Source organism: Podarcis liolepis, assembly GCF_965112155.1.
Source record: "Podarcis liolepis genome assembly, chromosome: 1".
NCBI lineage: Eukaryota > Metazoa > Chordata > Lepidosauria > Squamata > Lacertidae > Podarcis > Podarcis liolepis.
Window position 1 is genome coordinate 117,798,203 of NC_139554.1, and position 18,574 is coordinate 117,816,776.

At 49.4% G+C, this 18,574-nt stretch overlaps 1 protein-coding gene across 2 annotated transcripts in view; it reads right to left on the reverse strand.

Annotated features, from left to right (window-relative positions):
• Window positions 1-14,232, reverse strand: part of GAD1 (glutamate decarboxylase 1) — a 60,861-nt gene extending 46,629 nt beyond the window's left edge. The window contains exons 1-3 of one of the 2 annotated variants that reach the window (XM_083468671.1): window positions 13,880-14,232; window positions 11,658-11,813; window positions 6,747-6,809 (exon numbers count right to left, since the gene is read on the reverse strand). In XM_083468671.1, coding sequence (XP_083324797.1) covers window positions 6,747-6,809; window positions 11,658-11,813; window positions 13,880-13,946 — 286 coding nt within the window. In that variant the 5' untranslated portion in view covers window positions 13,947-14,232. Of the gene's footprint in view, window positions 1-6,746; window positions 6,810-11,657; window positions 11,814-13,337; window positions 13,858-13,879 lie in introns of those variants that run through there. The other variant, XM_083468672.1, reaches the window with a different exon arrangement.
• Between the last annotated feature and the right edge of the window lie 4,342 nt (window positions 14,233-18,574).

Below are 18,574 nucleotides of genomic sequence, written 5' to 3' on the forward strand. Positions count from 1 at the left end.
GGTCAGGGAGGAATTCTCCCCACAAAGTGGCTGGGGAAACCCAGACAGTTAAGCAGAGTAAGGATAAAATGATGCTAATACTAATAATAAAGCCCTGGCAAAGAGAGGCTCAAGATCACCCCGTGAGTGGGGAAATTGAACCTAAGTCTCCCCCTATTATTTATGTCTCTCCAAGTTCAGTTTAGGTTTTTTTGGTGCGTAAAGAGACAGGAAGGGGTCGCTGTTCTCCAGAGAATACGGTTCGATGAGTGCGCGTGTGCTGTGCCTCTGTGTGCGCGCGCGCTTGATGCACTGGAGAGAACATCAGCCTTCTTCAATTCCAAAAGGCACTGAGCTTGCCAACAACTGAAAGAATGGTAACCGGGGTCCCTTGAGCTGAATCCCCCACAAAGCGTGTTGGAATGGGGTTTGGACTTTCAGCAACGCGTAAGCAATGGCCTCGCGTGGTGGTGGCGGCTATAAAGAAGGACGCAGGTGGCGCTGTGGTCTAAATCACTGAGCCTTTTGGGCTTGCCTATCAGAAAGTTGAGGGTTTGGATCCCCGCAAGATGCTGAGCTCCCGCGGCTCTGTCCCAGCTCCTGCCAACCTAGCAGTTGGAAAGCACGCCAGTGCAAGTAGATAAATAGATACCGTTGCAGCAGGAAGGTAAAAGGCATTTCCGTGCGCTCTGGCTTCCCTCAAGGTGTTCTGTTGTGCCAGAAACGGTTTAGTCATGCTGGCCACATGAACCAGAAAGCTGTCTGTGGACAAACGCAGCTCCCTCGGCCTAAAAGGGAGATGAGTGCAGCAACCCCATAGTCGCCTTTGACTGCGCTTAACCGTCCAGGGGTCCTTTACCCGATTACCTATAAAGAGCCGAGAATTCAGCCAAAGTCAATCACTCTCAGGTCACCAATGGACTCCAGGAATTAAATGGGGGCTTCACTTCGTTAGATCGTGGCCCTAAGAATTTAGTAGTCCCGTCGGTCTCCTTGAACAAGTGGCACAGATAACAGGAGCGTCCCTCTCTGCCGTATTGGATTTCTTCTATTTCTCCTTGGCGAGGCTTACTTGATAACCATCAACTGTACTAGTTGTGCTATTCCTTCCGTCCTTCGGTGCATCCAGAAAGGAGGGCGGGAGTCCAACGCTGCTCATTTCCAGAAAAGTTAATTAAAACGAGATCTGGCGGGGCCTGTCTAGAGCCAGCCAGGGCTGGCCCTCCCCTTTCCTCCTCCCATCTAAAGATTTAATCAGTTATTCTTGTTTTAAAAACCAAACCAAATTGAACTTCTGTGAGGATGATGTATCAGGAAATCTTCAGCTAATAAAGTTAACCAGGTTGCTGCATCCACGCGACGTTGAAGTAATAGGTACAAATTGGGCAATTATTTTACAGTAGATTGTCTCTCCCTTCCCTTCCCCACTCTCCTAGAAGGTAATTCGACTTGATCTGCCGCTACTGGGCACATAAAAGGAAGCCAATTATTTTCAGGGCAAGATTTAAAGGCCTTAGAGAAAATAGTATTAAACTACTGAGAGGCATAGTTATAGAAAAATGACAATTTGTGTGTGTGTGTGTGTGTAAGAGAGAGAGAGCGAGAGAGCGAGACTCTTTAAACACAGCTCATCCCATTCTGGATTCGAATATCGAAAACTATAAGGTGTTTATTTAAATAATAATACTGTTCTATGGTCAAAGGGAGGGCTATGAATTTTGACTACTAGACCAGTCTGTCTCCATTGGGATCCACAGGATTGGGTTGCTCATAAGATAGAGCAAAAGCAGGAAGGAATAACAAAATCCCAGCTCCACTGTAGCGCCTTCTGACAGACCGCCCCCCAGCTTAAGGTCTCCATGGACCACCTTTGAGAGCAAGCGACCCAACCTTCCGCAGCCTTTTCGTTTTCGACCTCGCTCTATTACAGTGGCCTTGAGGACTAGAAACAAGAGCGACTGCGTTCGATAGTCCGCCCACCCAAGAACCACCGCAGAAATTTTGTGAATGTTCTACTGAAGCCTCATTGGATAAATCCGAGCGCGGCTCACATTACATAAAGGAGAGCATAGCCAATTAGGAAAGGAGTCCTACTTCACTCTGATTGGCTGATGGGGAAGGGCGTTGGGTTCGCTTATTTCTAAAACAAGCAGCGTATTCCTTCCGGCTGCAAGTTGGGTCTAAGAGACAATGGCGCGCACAACAAAATACCGAAATGGAAGAATGGCAACAAAACGATTTGAATACTCGAATTAAATAATTATACCGGGAAAACAAGCACTGGGGGCAGCAGAGAATAAATTACTGTCCACTCTGATTCGCCTCAGAATAGAGAAGTTTCCCTAGTCTTTCTGTACCTTTGAACAGAAATTGAATTTCCATTGTGCATCCTGAATGAATGCGAAACACCGAAACCGACCCAAGGGCACAAGCTTGGATGGTACTGAAAAGTTTAAAGAATCTAAACTTGCATAAAAGGAAAGAGTTTTGTGGGTCCTGCTTTCATAAATACTGTTCAGGTCGAAGGACTGCAATTTAACTGGTTTGCAAGTTAACGGATTTATTTATTCATTTATTAAACCAATGTTTCCACCACCTCAGGGGACGTAGTGTGTGGCCTCTATGCTGCGTCCCGCTGGAAGTATTCTCTGCTTCGTTCCTAGTGGGTTTTCAAACCTAATCGCTCCTCTAAAACGCTTTCTATTAGTGTATAGCTTCTGGGATGCACTGTGGTAACTTTTGCGGTAGTTTAAAGATATTTATGGTTTCTACTGGGCTGAACAGAAGGGATATGTGTTGTGTGTTTCTTTTGTTTTCCTTGCTTTGGACACTTCCGAATAAGAACTCTTGTGTCCTTCGAGAACTTCCCTAACTTGGTGTCAGAGCGATGTACCAAGAGGGGAGGGGCGGTTCAAATCTCCTTGACGTCTTTAGGGGACAGGTGAGATCTATAAAAATACAGTATGGCCTCATGTTCCCTGTTCTGTTCTGTTCTTTGGCACCATCGCGTTTGGCTAATTCTTCATCCTGCGCGCATTTACGGTACTTAGGAGTGATTTCCACGGGACGCAGCGCGACTTATTTCCCTGTATAAACATGCCTAGGTGCGGTCAGCGTCGATCAAGCAGCACAAATCCTAAACCCGTTATATTTGAGGAAAATATATGTCTCTCTACTCAAGATGCAAGTTCCATTGAGTCACAGTTCCAGGTAAAGGATTGCAGCCACCTAAGTCACACTGAGTTGGCGGTCGCAGTCTTTGGTGAGAGGCCGCTTTATCCAGACTTCGCGTCCCTGGAAACTCCACGGGGAGAAATCGGAAAGTCCGCTGAAATCAAAAGAGCTTGCTTCGAAGTTGAGGCGAGGCTGCTTTGCATTTACTTATTTATGTGAATAAATATTTTCAGGGTGCGATCGCCCCCGCCAGCGTTTGCAGGCGCTACAAGACAGTCCTTGCTTCAAGGCAAGGCAAGGGAGCAGCGCTGTCTGACAACACGTGCTTTCTCAGAAGTAAATCGAATTCTGTAGGATTTGATCTCAGTTCTGATCTCTGTGATCCTGAGATCTCTGGCCCCTCCCTCTTTTTGCAGACACCACAGGAGCTTGAGGAACCGGGATCCTCAAACACAGCTGCTAGTTCTCAGGGAGGCGATTATAATTCACTGCAGAGGTGAGGAACCAGCAGCCCTCCGGAGGAACTCAAAAGCCCATCAGGCAGTACGGTCAAGGGATGATGGGTGGATGTTAGGCTCCAGCAACAGGGAGCAGTGCAGCAAGTTTTCCAGGCCTGGTTTATATAATATCTCAAACGGAAAATCTTGTATCCACGGGTGGTGCGGGCGCCGGAAAAAGAAATGCGAATATTCCTGAGCTTAAATACAGTAATTTTCTCACATCTTCTGCCTTTCTGGTTAGATCAAGATGCTCAGCATCACCTCCATAATAATTTATTCACGGCTGGCTTAACAAAATAATCTTCAGTTCGCTTTTTAGTTAGGTCTGCCTTTCGCGAAAGTTACTTCGGCTTTGCACAAACATCTGGGTGAGGTGCCTCAAGGCCGGCGAGACGCCTTCACAACTCTGGACAAAACGGGCGATTGGTCCCCTATAAGTCGGCACGTTTTTGCTCCAGGAAGCATCCGCCAGCCAGCCGCTTGCCTTGAGAGACCATAATACTCGCTTTGATGGGCTGGCTAATTAACTGATCAATCGCGCAGGGTAATCGACTTGAAAGTCCTTAATGGCCCGGCAACCGGCGAGGTTTGGAAGCGCCAGACGCAAGGAAGGGATTTACATACACACACACACGATGGAAATTTGATTCCCAACTGTGAGAAATCAGACTCTTTTGAATTTAATATGGAAAGAAATAAAGTGGATCTAACTAATCTGCGCACACCTCACCCTGCCCTTTCCCCATAAGGAAGCCTGAAACCAACGAACAAATCTAACAGCGATCAAATGGCTGCAGCTTAAGGAGGTCCCGTTGTTTAAAATTTCTAAAGCAGCTTAGAAATGCATGTATTTTATTAAGTGGGAGGATGCAGGCGCGCTCAACCCCCCCGCTCCCAGCAAAAATAATAAAGAAACGCAGGCCACAAAACACTACCACCAAACGAGTCTTGGGACACCTTAAAGACTAACTGCTCTAAACCACCAGCTGGACTTTGCGGCTCAGTCCTAAACCTTCTATAAGCTGCAGGTCTAGATTTAAAGCCTTTAACAGCTCGACCGGTTTGGGGATCGCGCTGTTGCCCACCGTGCTGCATTGGCAACGGTTGTTGGGAGAGCGCGCAGTATTTCTAGCGGTCTGTATTTGTTTAGTGGCAGCAGAAGGGGTTGCCCCTCCATAAACCCCGGTAGTCTAGCAACCAGAGGCAGCGGCGCGTTACTTTATCAGTTCTGCTTGCCGAGCTAAATTAAAATGATGATGAAAAAACCCTCGGCGCTCCAGCCACTGAAGGGACCAGCAAGGAAACGGCCCATTAAGCCCAGATCAGGAGCTATTTATAGAAGAGGAAGAAGTTAATAGCAGTCCTTGCTTCGGCTCCAAGGCAACCTCTGCTGGGCTGGAAGGGTTAAAGCAACCTCGGCGCTGGTGCTTTTCAGACGCGCCTTAATTCCGGCTCCAAACTCCCGTGTGTTTCCTTCGTCTTTAAAATACACCACCACCCTTTGGCATGCTGAAATATTAGTGAAAAACGTGTGAGTGCGTGCTTGCGTGCATGTTTAAGAGCACACGCGTGATATCAAAGCGCTTCTCTCTCAGCCTGATCCTATGTTTGTTTACCCAGAAGCAAGTCCCTAACCCGAGCCTTCCTCCCAAATAAGTGCTCAAAGGGCTTCCGTTCAAAAGCGTATTTTTGTGCGTATTTTCCTGGGAGTAAACCCCATGGAGTTCAATGGGGTTTTCTTAGGAGCAAGCGCACACAGGACCGGGCTATTGTTAAATGCATTTAAAACCTCCAAAAGCAAAACATGGACCAAGGTTTGGCTGAGCTTAGGCGTCACCGCCCCCCCTTCTTTCCTAGGCGTTATAAAGAAATCTAAAGAGAGGCAGACAGTCTCGTTATCCGCAAATGAATCTCTTGCTGTAGCGGGTACAATCTGACGGCATATTATTTGCTCGCCTTCCTCCTCCCTTCACTTCAAGACACCCGAGCGCTGACTGGCTGCCAGCCTCCTATCTCCCGGACGCAGCAGCCTGACGAATGGCTCTTTAATAAGGCTCTCGTTAATCTTTCTTCTCCCCCAGGAGATCCGTATTTTCTGGGCCGATAAGGTTGAAAAATTTCAGACAGTGAGATGTGGCAAAGCAGCCCCAACTCGCCGCCTGGCAAGCGCTCCCTTCCTCCTCCTGCTCGCTCTCGCCTTCGGTCGTGCGCCGCCGCCACACCCCCTTCCCCAGCCTTCCTCGACTGCCCCCGTTTCACAGGGTCGCCGGAGGAAACTGGATACCCGGGTGCTTCAGGAAGAGTTACCCCCTTTGAGGTGGGCAGGAGGAGCAGAATCGCCGAGATGCCTTCTTCCTAAAGCTAGCCCTGTTTAATCTACCAGCTGCATCGCACGCGCAAAAGGATCTTTTTGGGCAGAGGGTCTCCCTTCCAAGGAACCTCTTGCAAATGCACACAGGTGTCGCGCTATCCATCTGCTAAACGCCCATCTCGCTTCAAACGCCCTGGGGGGGGGGGCTGTGGTGTATTTCCAGCAGCCGCAGTTCTTGTTTTCTAGCACCAGTAGGTCAATTTAACGGGGAACCAGTAAATTCTACCTCCAGCTGCGCTTTGCCCTGGCTGCTGACGGTCTGTGCTTGCGTCGGACAGTAGGTGGCGCAAAAACCTCTAGCACAGGATTATAGAGAAGCGCCAATTTCGCTCTTACACAGACACACAGCCCGCCCATCCCACCACCTCCTTGAAAACGAATTTGGGGTATTGCTGATGGTGGCCTCGTCGCACTTCTCCGTGGGAGGAGGAAGAGGGGGGGGGGAGAAACGTTTTTTTGCGGGCTCGTTCCCGTTTCTTGCGTTTATCTGCAGATAAAAGAGGTGGCCTACTTTTTCTCTGGTCGGCCAACCCAGTTGCTTCAGAAAGGGAGCGATGATGGGTTTAAGCAAGTGATAAAAAAGCTTCGGGGATGATTATGGATTCAAGACAAAGCCTGAGGGAGGGAAGGAGGTGAGAGAGAGAGAAGGAAAGAGAAACACAGACACAGACAGAATATGACCGGAGCTACACGATTTCTTGCGCGCACAGCTTTTCACTTACCACATATCTTCAGCCCGATTTTCTTCGTGCAGCCATGAGCCACACCACACCAGGTGTCATAAGCTGAAAGGAACAGAGACAAGAGGTTTATGGCCGTGGAAATGAGCGGCACAGCCTACTTTGCAATCCCCAGCTGCTGTGCTTCGAAGGAGCGGCAGACCTGGCTCTAAAAAATATACTGCAGCTCTCAGAACGCAAACGAAATATTTAGCAGCCCCGCTAGCAGACCATAATGTTCTGCTAGACAAAAGAGAGAACGGGTCCCAAAAGGTGACTGACTGATCGCACTGGCGATTTGGAGTAATGGGGGGAGGGCAATTACATTGGCATCTCAATCTTAATTTACCTTATTGCTGCAGGTCCCACTCAAAAGGTGAACAGGCAAAGAGTTTTAGCCGGCCATAAGCAGAGTGCCTCCTCCACTGTCCTAGAAGGGGTTATTGGAGAGGTGTGGTGGGAGCGAAGACTTACGCAGGACAGGGACTGCTCCAAGCGGAACGCATTTTATCTTTCTGTTTTCTACCCTCATAGCAGCTAGAAGGCTTAACTCTAAAACGAAACGTCTTTGGGATCATCAAGAATGCCTCCGGTATGAATGTGAGTGCTGGTGGAAGAAAATGGCAGGCCTCCATTCTCAGCGTAGCTACCTGCATCTTTTCGCACAGGTGTGTTTGCTTTACGTTAATGTCTCCAGGTCAACGCAAGGACTGGGAGACTTGCAGTCGTTGGTCCAAACAAAGACATAGTTTCACTTCCCCTGTGATATCCAGTGGCGTAGCGTGGGTTGTCAGCACCCGGGGCAAGGCAAATAATTTGCGCCCCCTCTGCCCTAGGGGCAGACAGCTGCGAGTGCGAGCGCGCCCCCCCAGATGTTGCGCCCGGTGCGGCCGGCCCCCCTGCACCCCCACGCTACGCCACTGGTGATATCTGGTACCAGCACAACAAAAGTCTTTGTTGTCTAGTCGCAGCCCCATTAGACAACGGAAAGAAATCTCATGCCGCCGCCCCCTCCCCAGCTTTCTGCTATTCCAAGTTCCTCATCAAGCCTCCAGTTTGTGATTTCCGTGGTATTTTAACAAAGTCGAGCACGCTTTCCTTTTAAGGGAGCCTTTGGGGCCAATGAAGGAATCACGAGGTGGGTGGTGGGTGGGAGGGAATAGCAGGTTGAGCGCGCAGGCGAGTCAGTGGTGTGTCGCTGGCAGTATAGGTACCACCAGGAAGATGGGAAGAGACAAAGCAGCTGGAGGAGAGAGAGAGAGAGAGACCTGACTATCTCCTAATAATTTATTGGCACTGCTCCAGGAAAGTGGCAGCTTAAAATAAACTGGCATGAAATGGGGTCATGGAAGAGTTCAGGAATTAATTGGGTGAAAAATAGTATTTGACTAGATGATCAGACTTGCATGACTAGGTTGCAGCCGGAATGACGAGTCAGGGAGACACATTGAAAGGCCCCTCACGTCCTCCTGCTCCCCATTTTTCGAGACAACCCCATTCATAATGCCCGCAACCCCTATCAGGCAGTTGGAACACGCATTGCGCTGTCCATCTCAGGCGGTGCTGAAAGTGGGAGAGGCGGCAACGACCTTCAATTAGGTTTAGGCAAGTGTGAGTTAGTTTGGGGCGCTAACTGAAACGAGAGAGTGCAAATAGAAAGGGATAAAGTACGGAAGAGACAAAAAAAAAACCTCCCCACAAACAAATCGCAGGAGGAAGGAAACAGAAAGATAATTGATTGCCAACCATCAAAGCCCCAGCGGGCCGAGAGACTTCAAGAGGCCTGGAGAATTGGAAACGGCTCTGCCACGGTGTTAAGGAATACAGTAGTAAGCCCCACTGAACTCAGGGGGGTTTACTTCCGAGTAAGCCTGTTTGGCAGCTGGCTTCCATGCCCAGTAACTGCGGCTCTGCCAATGGCTAACCCGGATCCTAAGAAAGGACACCGTGTGAATGTAACCCAGAAGGAAAAGAGTATTTTATTCTGACTCTTTAAACTCTAAAGCGCTAGTGGCATTATAAAACATGTTTTCAAGTTTAAAAGCTATGCGTGCATTATTCAGGAGGCGGCCTAAATGAAACCTAAGCTGCATGTCCCAAAGCACGGATACTGGCAATGCCTGAAGAAGACAACTAGCTTGCCTGCCTGCCGTGTATTTCTGTGAAATCCAACTTGAAATTCATTAAGTGGATTTCCAATGTGCTTCCCCCACACTACTCCTGGAAGAAATTAGAAAGAGAGGGAAATGGAGGAGTCCGTCCGAAGCAATTAATGGAGTGGGGTGGGGGTAGGAAAGAGAAAAATTCGATTGCCAATAAATATATAAATAAGCAAAACACATTGGGTAGAGTTAAAACCCTGCATTAGAATTGTGGAAACAAGCACACCCCATTTCTTCAAGGGACCAAAAGCTGGGCCTGTAGTAAAGCCAGTGCTAGACTGAGGGACGCAGGAAAGAAGGAGGGAGAATAAAGGTTCTAGCTAGCGGTGTATTACTTGGCCATTGTTTTAGGTCCCAATACAAAGAGGATAACTGCTCCGGAGTTAATATTTATGGCCTTTGTAGCTGCATCCTTTCGGGACCCGCTGATTCCAACGCAACTTCCTTTCAAGAAAGATCGCCAGGCTTTCCATGCGATCCACACCCCTTGAAAGCAGGTGTCTCCGTTGGCATTCGTGGAGCTCGTTTCCTTTTAAGCATGGATGCAACCACGGTCTCAAACCGGCATGTCGGAGAGGACAGCAAATATGAAGGAGAGGTTTCCCCGCCCGCCCCCAGCTGCCCCTTCGAAAAAAGGACAAAAATGTCTAAATGAAAAGGCTGGGCTTTGGCTCCGCCCGCCCGCAGTGCGCGCTGGGTCTCGCGCCTTGACTACCACCCCTTCCACTCTTTTAAAAAAAACGCGCCTGTAGGGGGCGCTCTGGCCGGGGAGGACGAGAAGAGGCAGGAAGGCGGGCGCGAGAAGGCGCGCCTAGGGAAATGGTGGCGGGGTAGAGAGCGCATTTGAAGGAGTGGAAGGCATAGCTGTCAACGTTTCCCATTTTTTAAAAAGGGAAATTGCCTTATTCCGAATAGGATTCCTCGCAAGAAAAGGGAAAAGTTGACAGCTATGGGGAAGCGGGGAGGGAGATTCCAAGCTTAAGAGTTGGAGAGATGCTTGCAGAGGTGGGGGGGTGGGAATGTATGGCAAAAATAAAAATAAAAATGGGGGTTGTTGTGGTGGTGGTGGTCGAACTGGAGCCATCAGGCAGAGGGGGAAACGCGCAGGGAAAGAGAGCAGAAAAGAGGAGGGCGGCAAAGGGAACGGGAAGAAGACAAATGGCGCGGGCGGAGAGCCCTTCGAGCGGGTCAGCGGGCTGGAAAGGCGCAAGGACGGCGAGGAGGCAGCGGGAGAAGGTCGCCTCAGGTGAAAGGGAGGAGGTCGCCCGGCTGCCGGAGAAGGACGAAGGACGGGGCGCCGGGGAGCCGAAAGGGAGGGCGGGACCGAAGAGTGGCAGGCGGGAGAAGCAGCTCTGACAGGACTTTAAGACGCCTCAGGCGAGGTGGAGCATGACCAGGAGAGGAGGCCAAGGGACACGCGCCACACACACCACCTCTTCCATCCCCTCCCCTCAATCACACGCGCGCCCCCGCAGCCGGACCAGGAGGCGGGAGAGAGGGAGCGCGCGCGAGAGAGAGCCGTCGGGAAACAATAGGCAATGGCGCGCGCGAGCGCGGGAAGAGGGCGCGCAGCCCGCGCTGCTGCCTGCTGTGAGGGAACCTGACAGGAGGCCGCATTCCTCGAAATGGTCGCGGAGGGAAGGGATTCTTCCTGAGGAGATACACAACACACGCACACACATACACAACACCGCGCTCGCCCCTTCTTTTGTCGTGTGTCCGTCCCCCCCCCCCCCCAATAAAAGCCCGCCACGGGTTTCCGTGAAACGCCTTGAAACAATTAGGCGAGCTTTTGACAGCTCGGAGGCGAAAGAAAAACACCACACAAACACAAACAAACAGGCGCCACAAAAAAGAGCTATTTTCGCCGGGTGGGTTTCGCCTCCCCTCATGTGGCCCAATAATGACGGGGGTGTCCATGCTTCACAACCCCTTCCAAGGGGGGCGGACCATTTATCGCCCTCCAGGCTTTGGGTGATTATGTCGTCCAGGCTTATTTCAAGCCTCCGCCGCGCGCCCTCCTCCCGCCTTTTTTTCCCCCCTTCCTCCGCGGGATTGCCGAATGTCTGTCTAGCCGAAAGCTATAAACCCGGCTCCTTCGCGCCCTCCCCTTCCGACTCACACCTTAATAACTCCAGGCAAAACACGCGGCAGTTAGGGACAAGGGATGAGGGGGGGGGGGGAGAGCCTCTCGAATAGCCTCCATTGGCCCCCTGGATCAGAGATTACCTCAGGGAAAAGAAAAAGAAACGGCGGGAAGGGACTCGCGCCGCGCGTCAGAAACCACCGGTGGAACTTGGCGCCGGCCGGGTCTGTCAGCCCGAAAAACGGTCGGAGACCCCGACCCGCCCCTCACGCCCCGCTCCAGCAGCCGCGCACAAAGTCCTCCTCAGCGAACAGGGTTTTTATTCCTCCCCACCTTGCCACCCCTCCTCTCGTTTTTGTAGCAATGGCCCCAGATTCCTTGGTTCCTTTGTTTTTCCCCAAGCCGAACCCACGCCCACCACCCCACGGTTTCGGCCTGAATTCGTGTGGTTTTTTTGGCGGGGGTGTGTGGAGGGAAAGGGGTTTCTCGTTCGAAGGCGAGCTTCCATGCCGGTCGTTCTCGGTCGCGGTGGTTTTTTGTGGCGAATGTCGAATTTTGTGGGGAAGCCGCCCACCCGCCGAAAAAGGACGACGGCGACGACGACGCGCGGCCGCCACAACCGCGGCAGCAAACGAAGGCGGCGCGAGACGGGAAGGCGAGACCTACTTGTGGGTCGCAAGTTGCTCGGATTGGGATCCGGAGCCGTGTTGGACGAGGACGGGTCCGAGGTCGCCATGAGGTGCTGAGGCAAAGCCCTTGGATCCCGGGCTGCTTCGTCTTCCTCTTGCCTTCGCCTTCCTCCGATCCCAGCAGAAGGATTTACTGCAAGGGAAGAGAAAGGCGGGTTTAGAGAGGGTGTGTGTGTGTGGTTGTGTGTGTGTGTATTTCGGGCTGTGACTCTCGGTCTCCCCCCCCCCGCCCCCTCTCTTTCCTCTCGCTTCGGCCAAGGCGCGACGAGAAGCCATTCAACTGGGCGCCAAGTCGCAGGCCGTCGGAGGTGGGGAGGGCAGGGCGCGCACAAAAGGGACCTTGTTGCACCTCCAGCGCGGGGAGAAGGAGAAGAAGAAGAAGGATCCCTTTCTTCCGCGGATCTCTCGCCCGCCTCCTCTCCTCAGACAAAGCGACGGGGCTGGAGAAATGGCTGGAGGCGACGACACCTCGTTGGTTTTTATGAGGCAGCGCTGGCTGGCTGGCGAGCGAGCGAGCTGGGGAAATGTCTGGACGGGGCTGGCGAGCCGAGCACGATTCGTCTTCGCCCCTGGAAGCAAAGCGGCGGAGGGGAAGGGCAGGTGGGAGGAGGGAGAGGAGGGAGAGGAGGAGGATGGCCGCCGCCGGCCACTCACTCACTCACTCGACGCCCCTTCTTGCTCAATGGGCAGCGAAGGAGGCGACGGCTCGGAGCGAATGGGGAAGCGGAGGAACGCGTCGGGAGAGAGGAAGAGACCGGCGATGGCTTGAGGAGGAAAGATCTCCGAGCGATCCCGGGGGTGGTCCTCGGGGCGCCTTCTCCCTTCGCAGGTTGACGAAAGGCAAACGAAACGACGTCGAGGGAGGCGAACTGGGGGGCAAATATTGCGGGAAAGGAGCAGCCAAGCCGATCTGTTCTTACAGGGCAACTTGCGCCTCTGAATGCGCACAAACGAATTATACAATGAATGAATGAATGAAAATCGAGATGTTCTACAGAGCCTGGCCTTCCTGGGGCTCGCTCTCTCCACGCGTGTTCTTGGCGCTGCTTTGGGAAGACATTTCGTTCCGCGTCCAGCAACCCTCTTCCGGAGGTTCATTGGTCGTCAGAAAGCAGAGGATCGATCAATACATGATCTCAACCTCATTCGGGAGTTTGGACTTCAAAGCTGTTTGGTCCACGTTATTTAATAATAATGATTTTTAAAAAAAACACATCGAAATCTAAGCTCACGGGAAATAGATAGGTTTAATTTTGGTCAAGATTTAACGCCACCTGTCACCGTGGCATCATCACCAAACGAAAAAAAGTTATCGTGAATAAAGTGCACCCCGGGGTGTTGTGGGTCAGCCGGATGAAGGATTGCATCTTGTCTACACGCGTTTAATTTCGAGTCACAAACCTGAATCTCCGGAGGTAGAGAAAGAAGGAGAGAGATAGAGATGCGGGGATACGTCCTGGGCCAAGGTGGAAAGTGAAGTAACAGGTTATTCCTCGTAAACATCAGCTTTCCAATACCGAATATCCTTTCCTCAATTCTAAGTACGGAGACAGCCCTACCGTCTCGAAAGAAAGCCTCCAAAATCCTCCGGGAAGAACGGAGGGGCGAGTTCTTTTTCGTTGGAAAATTTTTAAAAAATAAATCAAGAGAGACTTACCAACCCAGGCTCCAACTCCAGGAACCCAAAAGGCGGAGGATGGAGAAATCTTCGTTTTGGAAGAACTTCGCCGTTTATAAACTCCGCCACGAACGACGTCGGAATATCAATGGCTTCCCTGGCATTTAATTCGAGATGACCTTAGCGCCCCCCCCCCAATACTTGAGATTCGCTTTTCTTTTTTAAAAAAAGCTCGAATCGCCGGCTGATCTGTTGCGACGCAGGCATGAGTCACTGCTCTGCCAGCGCCTCCACCTCGTTTTCTCCAAGATGGGAAGCCAAAGAGCTGGAGTTTGGGAGGGCAGGAGTGCGGGTGTTGACTAAGGAGGCGAGAGAGGGAGGGGGATGCAAGAGAGAGGGACAGAGAGAGGAATCACGCGCCTCCAAGCGTTGCGCCTTCCCAAGCGAGCGTGATTCACTCGCAGGTGTGCAGGCGGTTCCCCCAAGGAAGAGCGGAGTGGAAGGAGCGCGTGCGGTTTCGCACCTCGATTCTGAATCCAGATCACGGCTGACCCGAGAAGGGATTCTGTGCGCATACTTACCGCACTCCGATTGCTGGAAGGAGAGGCTGTTTGCCTGTTCAGACCAAGGTGTTCGCGTGATCTTCATGGGTCCAGATCACGCCACGCCACACAGAGCCTTGCATTCCTGCTTCCACGAGGGAGTTTTGCCGTCCTCTCTCCGACGAGTCTTCCTTATAAAAGTTGGCTCTTTAAAAGCCACCTGCTCAATCCTAATTTGGGTTGATGGTCGCTTCTCTCTGATAGCAACCTTATTAGCGCCCGGAACATGTTCGTCGTACTGTTGAGCAATCGTCTTAAAAAGGAGGATTGGGGGTTGGTGGTGTGTGTCTTCCCTTCTCAATTCATTTGGAGGAGCTTAGAGAATTTTTATAAAGCCCACCGTCCATTTATTGCCGTCTACGAAGGGGGCGGGAATCCAAAGCTTGAATAATTATTTTGGAACTGTCCACTGGGGGGCACCAAGGAACCAAAGACGGGATTGCTCTGCATCTAGTCCGTTTACAAAACCACCTTGTTATTAGAGGACTCCGATTTAACAACAGACACACGCGTATCAAACTCGGTTTCTTTACTGCACCCATTCGCTAAAAATAAAATTGAAGGGGAGAGTAGAAGCCCGTGTCCCCCAATAGCATCCGGAGCTTTAATAAATATTCCACTTTCTGTCAATACATGAAGGACGTTTTATCTCTAGCACTGGAAAGCGACTAGCCAGATGAAGAAACAAGCGCCTGTCTATGGGAAAATATACAATGTTGTGGACACACACACATACACACACACGTGCTATGGGCGTGAAAGATTTCTACCAGAGGCCAAACAGCAAAACTGTAAAGGTGTCAGCCATATCTCCTTTCTGAAAGACTCCTTCGTGAAAACTAAGTTACCACCTTCACCGGGAGATCTGCAGAACTGAGGCAAGATGATGATGATGATAATTTTATGATTTGTAGCCTGCCCATCTGAATCCACTTTGCTATACAGTTGAAATGTCTGAGCACTTGGAGCCCTATCCCAAGTACATATAATTACATATGCTGCTTTTTATGTGTCAAAGCTAGTCTTCCGCTACACAAACCCGTGTATTCATAATTTCAGGGTGCCTTTCCACCCAGCCTGGAGCTTAACTTTTCTCTGAACACCAAGATAGAATCCTGCCACCTGCGTGGCGTGTGTTACGACAGGTAATCGCTAGCATATGCCATTTAGCAAGTGTGCTCTCGCAATACTGAGCCCTACTTATACAAATCAAACGATGATTATTTTATCGAGCATTCCTCTCTTATAAAGAAAAAAAAAAGGCAAATAAGCCGTCCCCCTGATGTTCATTCCGCGGCAGGTACCCAAAGATAATGGCCACCGTATGGCTCACAGCAGGCTATTGTTCCGAAAGATGCAGGGCGATTGCACAGTGAGCCATCGATTCAGCACCTCGGACAGCAGCACTTAGCGCAAAGGAGGTCTCGGTAACCAAAGCGACTCTGATTTGCCGAAGGAAAAAAAATGAAAGCAACTCCATGGAAGGGGGTTTGAGACGAAGGTGGAGGCGGCGAGTGCTTAACCTTTTGCAAAAGCGGTGTTGATCCAACCCAAGGGCCTTCTCTCACTGGACATTTATTAAAATGTCACCGTTTGTCATAAGGGTCCATTATGGGAAGGATGTCCTCTTTGGACGTCAGACCTCATGGATAGGAAAAAAAGAATTAGGCCACGGCCAGGGAAGCACTGCAGCCACAGCCACAAGGAATGCCCGTTTAATACTAATGCATTTGCAGACGGAAAGTGCCCCACATGGTGGCAGCTGGTCCTTCGAAACCAGGGGTTGTGCTCAGAGCACTGAGAGACACCTCCTTATCAAAGACTTCACTCACTAGAATACAAAACAACATATCCAAGATCCCCAAACTGCTCCCAACTGAAGGCTGACGCCCCCTTCCAGATTTATTTGTCTTTTAACCATGGCAGGAATGGGACATTCAAATAATGTTACAATGTACTTTTTAAAAAACGTAATTATTAATGATAATTTTATTTTTGCCCGGCATAAACACATGACACTTCGGCTAGAGTACTTGCAGACTTAAGGAGGAGCATTAAGAAAGCAGTTCTTAGATGTGAATGACAGGCATCTGATTCTGCAGAAGCTTTTAACTTCTGAGTAAATGTCTAGGGAAGGCCACAGCAGCCTATGCAAATAATATCCTCACTTATGGGTCTCCCAAAACAAGCGATTATTATGAAAATAAAACGCCCAGAAATGCTATTGATAATTACAAATCGCTTTTCATAAATAACAGTTTAAAGCAAAGCACTTTTGCTGAAACAGATTTCAGCACAATCCACGATAAATAAAAAGTGGGGCTAAAAACCAACAGAACTATTATACACCCATTATATAAGAAATACATTTTTAAAAATAGTGTTTTCTTAGACATGAGCTTTCCCCCAGGTGGCGCTATATCTCAATATCAGATTTTGAACTCCTTAAAGATTTAATTACTGTTCAGAAATTTGCAATACGTGAGGTCTTCAACCAATTTGAAACATTACATTTCTTATTGCTGGAGAGTGATGATTCCCACCTCTCAGATTCAAGCACGTGAATCACCCTGAACACCTTGTACAGACACCAAGGCCACATTATGTCAATATAAATATGCATCAGGACTATGTGGTCCTATACGTAAATGTTATGTCGAGTTTGACATTTCCCCCAACATGAATGCATCCATAATGACCTCTCAACTGTCACACGCTGCAAAAGGCATCAGGCTTAGCTTGTGCACACAGCACATAATAATTACTGATTGGAGTAGCGATAACCTTCTGACCCTGCCTATTTACACTGAAGCAAGGGTTGAGAATAGCAATTGCTGGCCTATTGAAATAATTTAACATATGGATCTTGCACGTATGGGCTCCATATGGTAAAAAGGTTCCAGGTGACTGTAGCAACCATCTGTTCCAACAGCCACTACATGCACCTGTTGGAAAAACCTTCCCAGCCCTCTCTCCCCAATGCTGCCTGCCTGTTTACTCATCCAGTGGTAAGACCTTGCAACACCACAGAATAACAGGGTATCATTGAAGCTGCACCAAATGTAGCAACTTCCGGGTTCCTCTCTCATGTTGCTTTTTTAAAAATCACGTTGGATTTCTATTCTACCCTTTCTCAAAGAAGCTCAAGACAGAGCATTCGGTATCCCTCCTTGCCCTCACAACAATTCTGTGAGGTAGGTTAATCCAGTAGCAGTGGAGGTGCTCAATTCTGTGAGGTAGGTTGATCCAGTAGCAAACTTTTTTCAAAGAGGGCCAGATTTGATGAAGTGTTTTTTTGGGAATGAAGATGGGTTGAATTTAGGATTTTACCCCAGAAAATAAAGTGCCCCGGGGGCTGGATTAAATCGAGTGGCGGGCCAGATTACCTCCCCAAAACAGACTTTGGACATGCCTGCAGTAGGGGCTGGCAAGGCAATGTTCCTCACCTGTTTTCCCGATGCCAAGTGTCCTCGCTGTTTCTGCAAGATGGGAGAGACGCAGGGAACTCAGCAGCGGGTGTGCACAATGGTGGAGCCCATCTCTGCTCCCACCCTGCACTGAGCTCCCTGACAACTTGCCCCTCATCTCTCTTGGTAATTCACAGCGTCTTAATTCATCTATGCATTTATTCACCATTCCGTTTGTTTAACATGGTATCTCTCTTGGCTATCAAGATGCCACAACTTAGAGTTGGTACACATGCTCTCCAGGGACAAGTCTACATTTCAAGTTCAATACAATCCCAATTCTAACCCCCAAAGATCCTTTAAGTAGTATGGGGGCTTACCTTAAGTATTGCAGTGAGGAAAGGAAACTGGAGTCCAACCCGCCCCACTTTCCCTGAGAAATGTTTCAGAGTCCCTACTTGTATTACAGGAGGAGGAAGACAAATAAATATTTTAAATTCACTTTTTACTCCAGAAGAAAATAATAGCCTGGGCCTAATATTTCCTCATACAATTGAGCTCTCTGCACATTCAGCACCTGTATGGAGGGAACAAGCATTCCCTCTGGTAGTTGCTAGAACTTATTCCTTAAGAATATTTGTTACCTGTGTAAAAATACATTGAGCACAATGACATTTATTTCCATAACAAGTATGAACAATACTAATAAGCAGCACCTCCAGAATTCTAAAAGAACATCACGGTTGAGAAATTTTAGTTTTATGTAACTATAGGAACTTTCCTGGTGGATTTGTGATGTTTCAAGAAAAATGCTCCACAAACATCAAAGAATTACAGGACACTTCACCAGGCTTCCAGATCCCATGCTGATCTTACAGCCATAGAAGTAAAAATAGACCTTTTTATTTGAAAACTACCTCTGGCACAACGGTAATGCAAAGAACGCCATGCCAGTTTAAAAGTGCCAATCTCAGACCTGACATTAAGTACCCTTATGTTTTAAATCTGAACATTCTTTTTCTAAAATTAAGCACACATTTATAAGATGATGGCAGTTGAAATACTTGTAGTTAATTAGATGTTTCCTTACCTGTGCATGGGTGCTGCTCCTGTAGGCAAGTCCGATCTGTGGCCTGATGGGGTTTCTACATTGGCAATTTGGTAATCATGAGTGCACTGGGATCATACTGTCCCAGAAGACCAGGCCTATAATCTAGAGTTTCCTCCTAGCTTTCCAGCTGTCACTGCTATACAACAACATATAAAG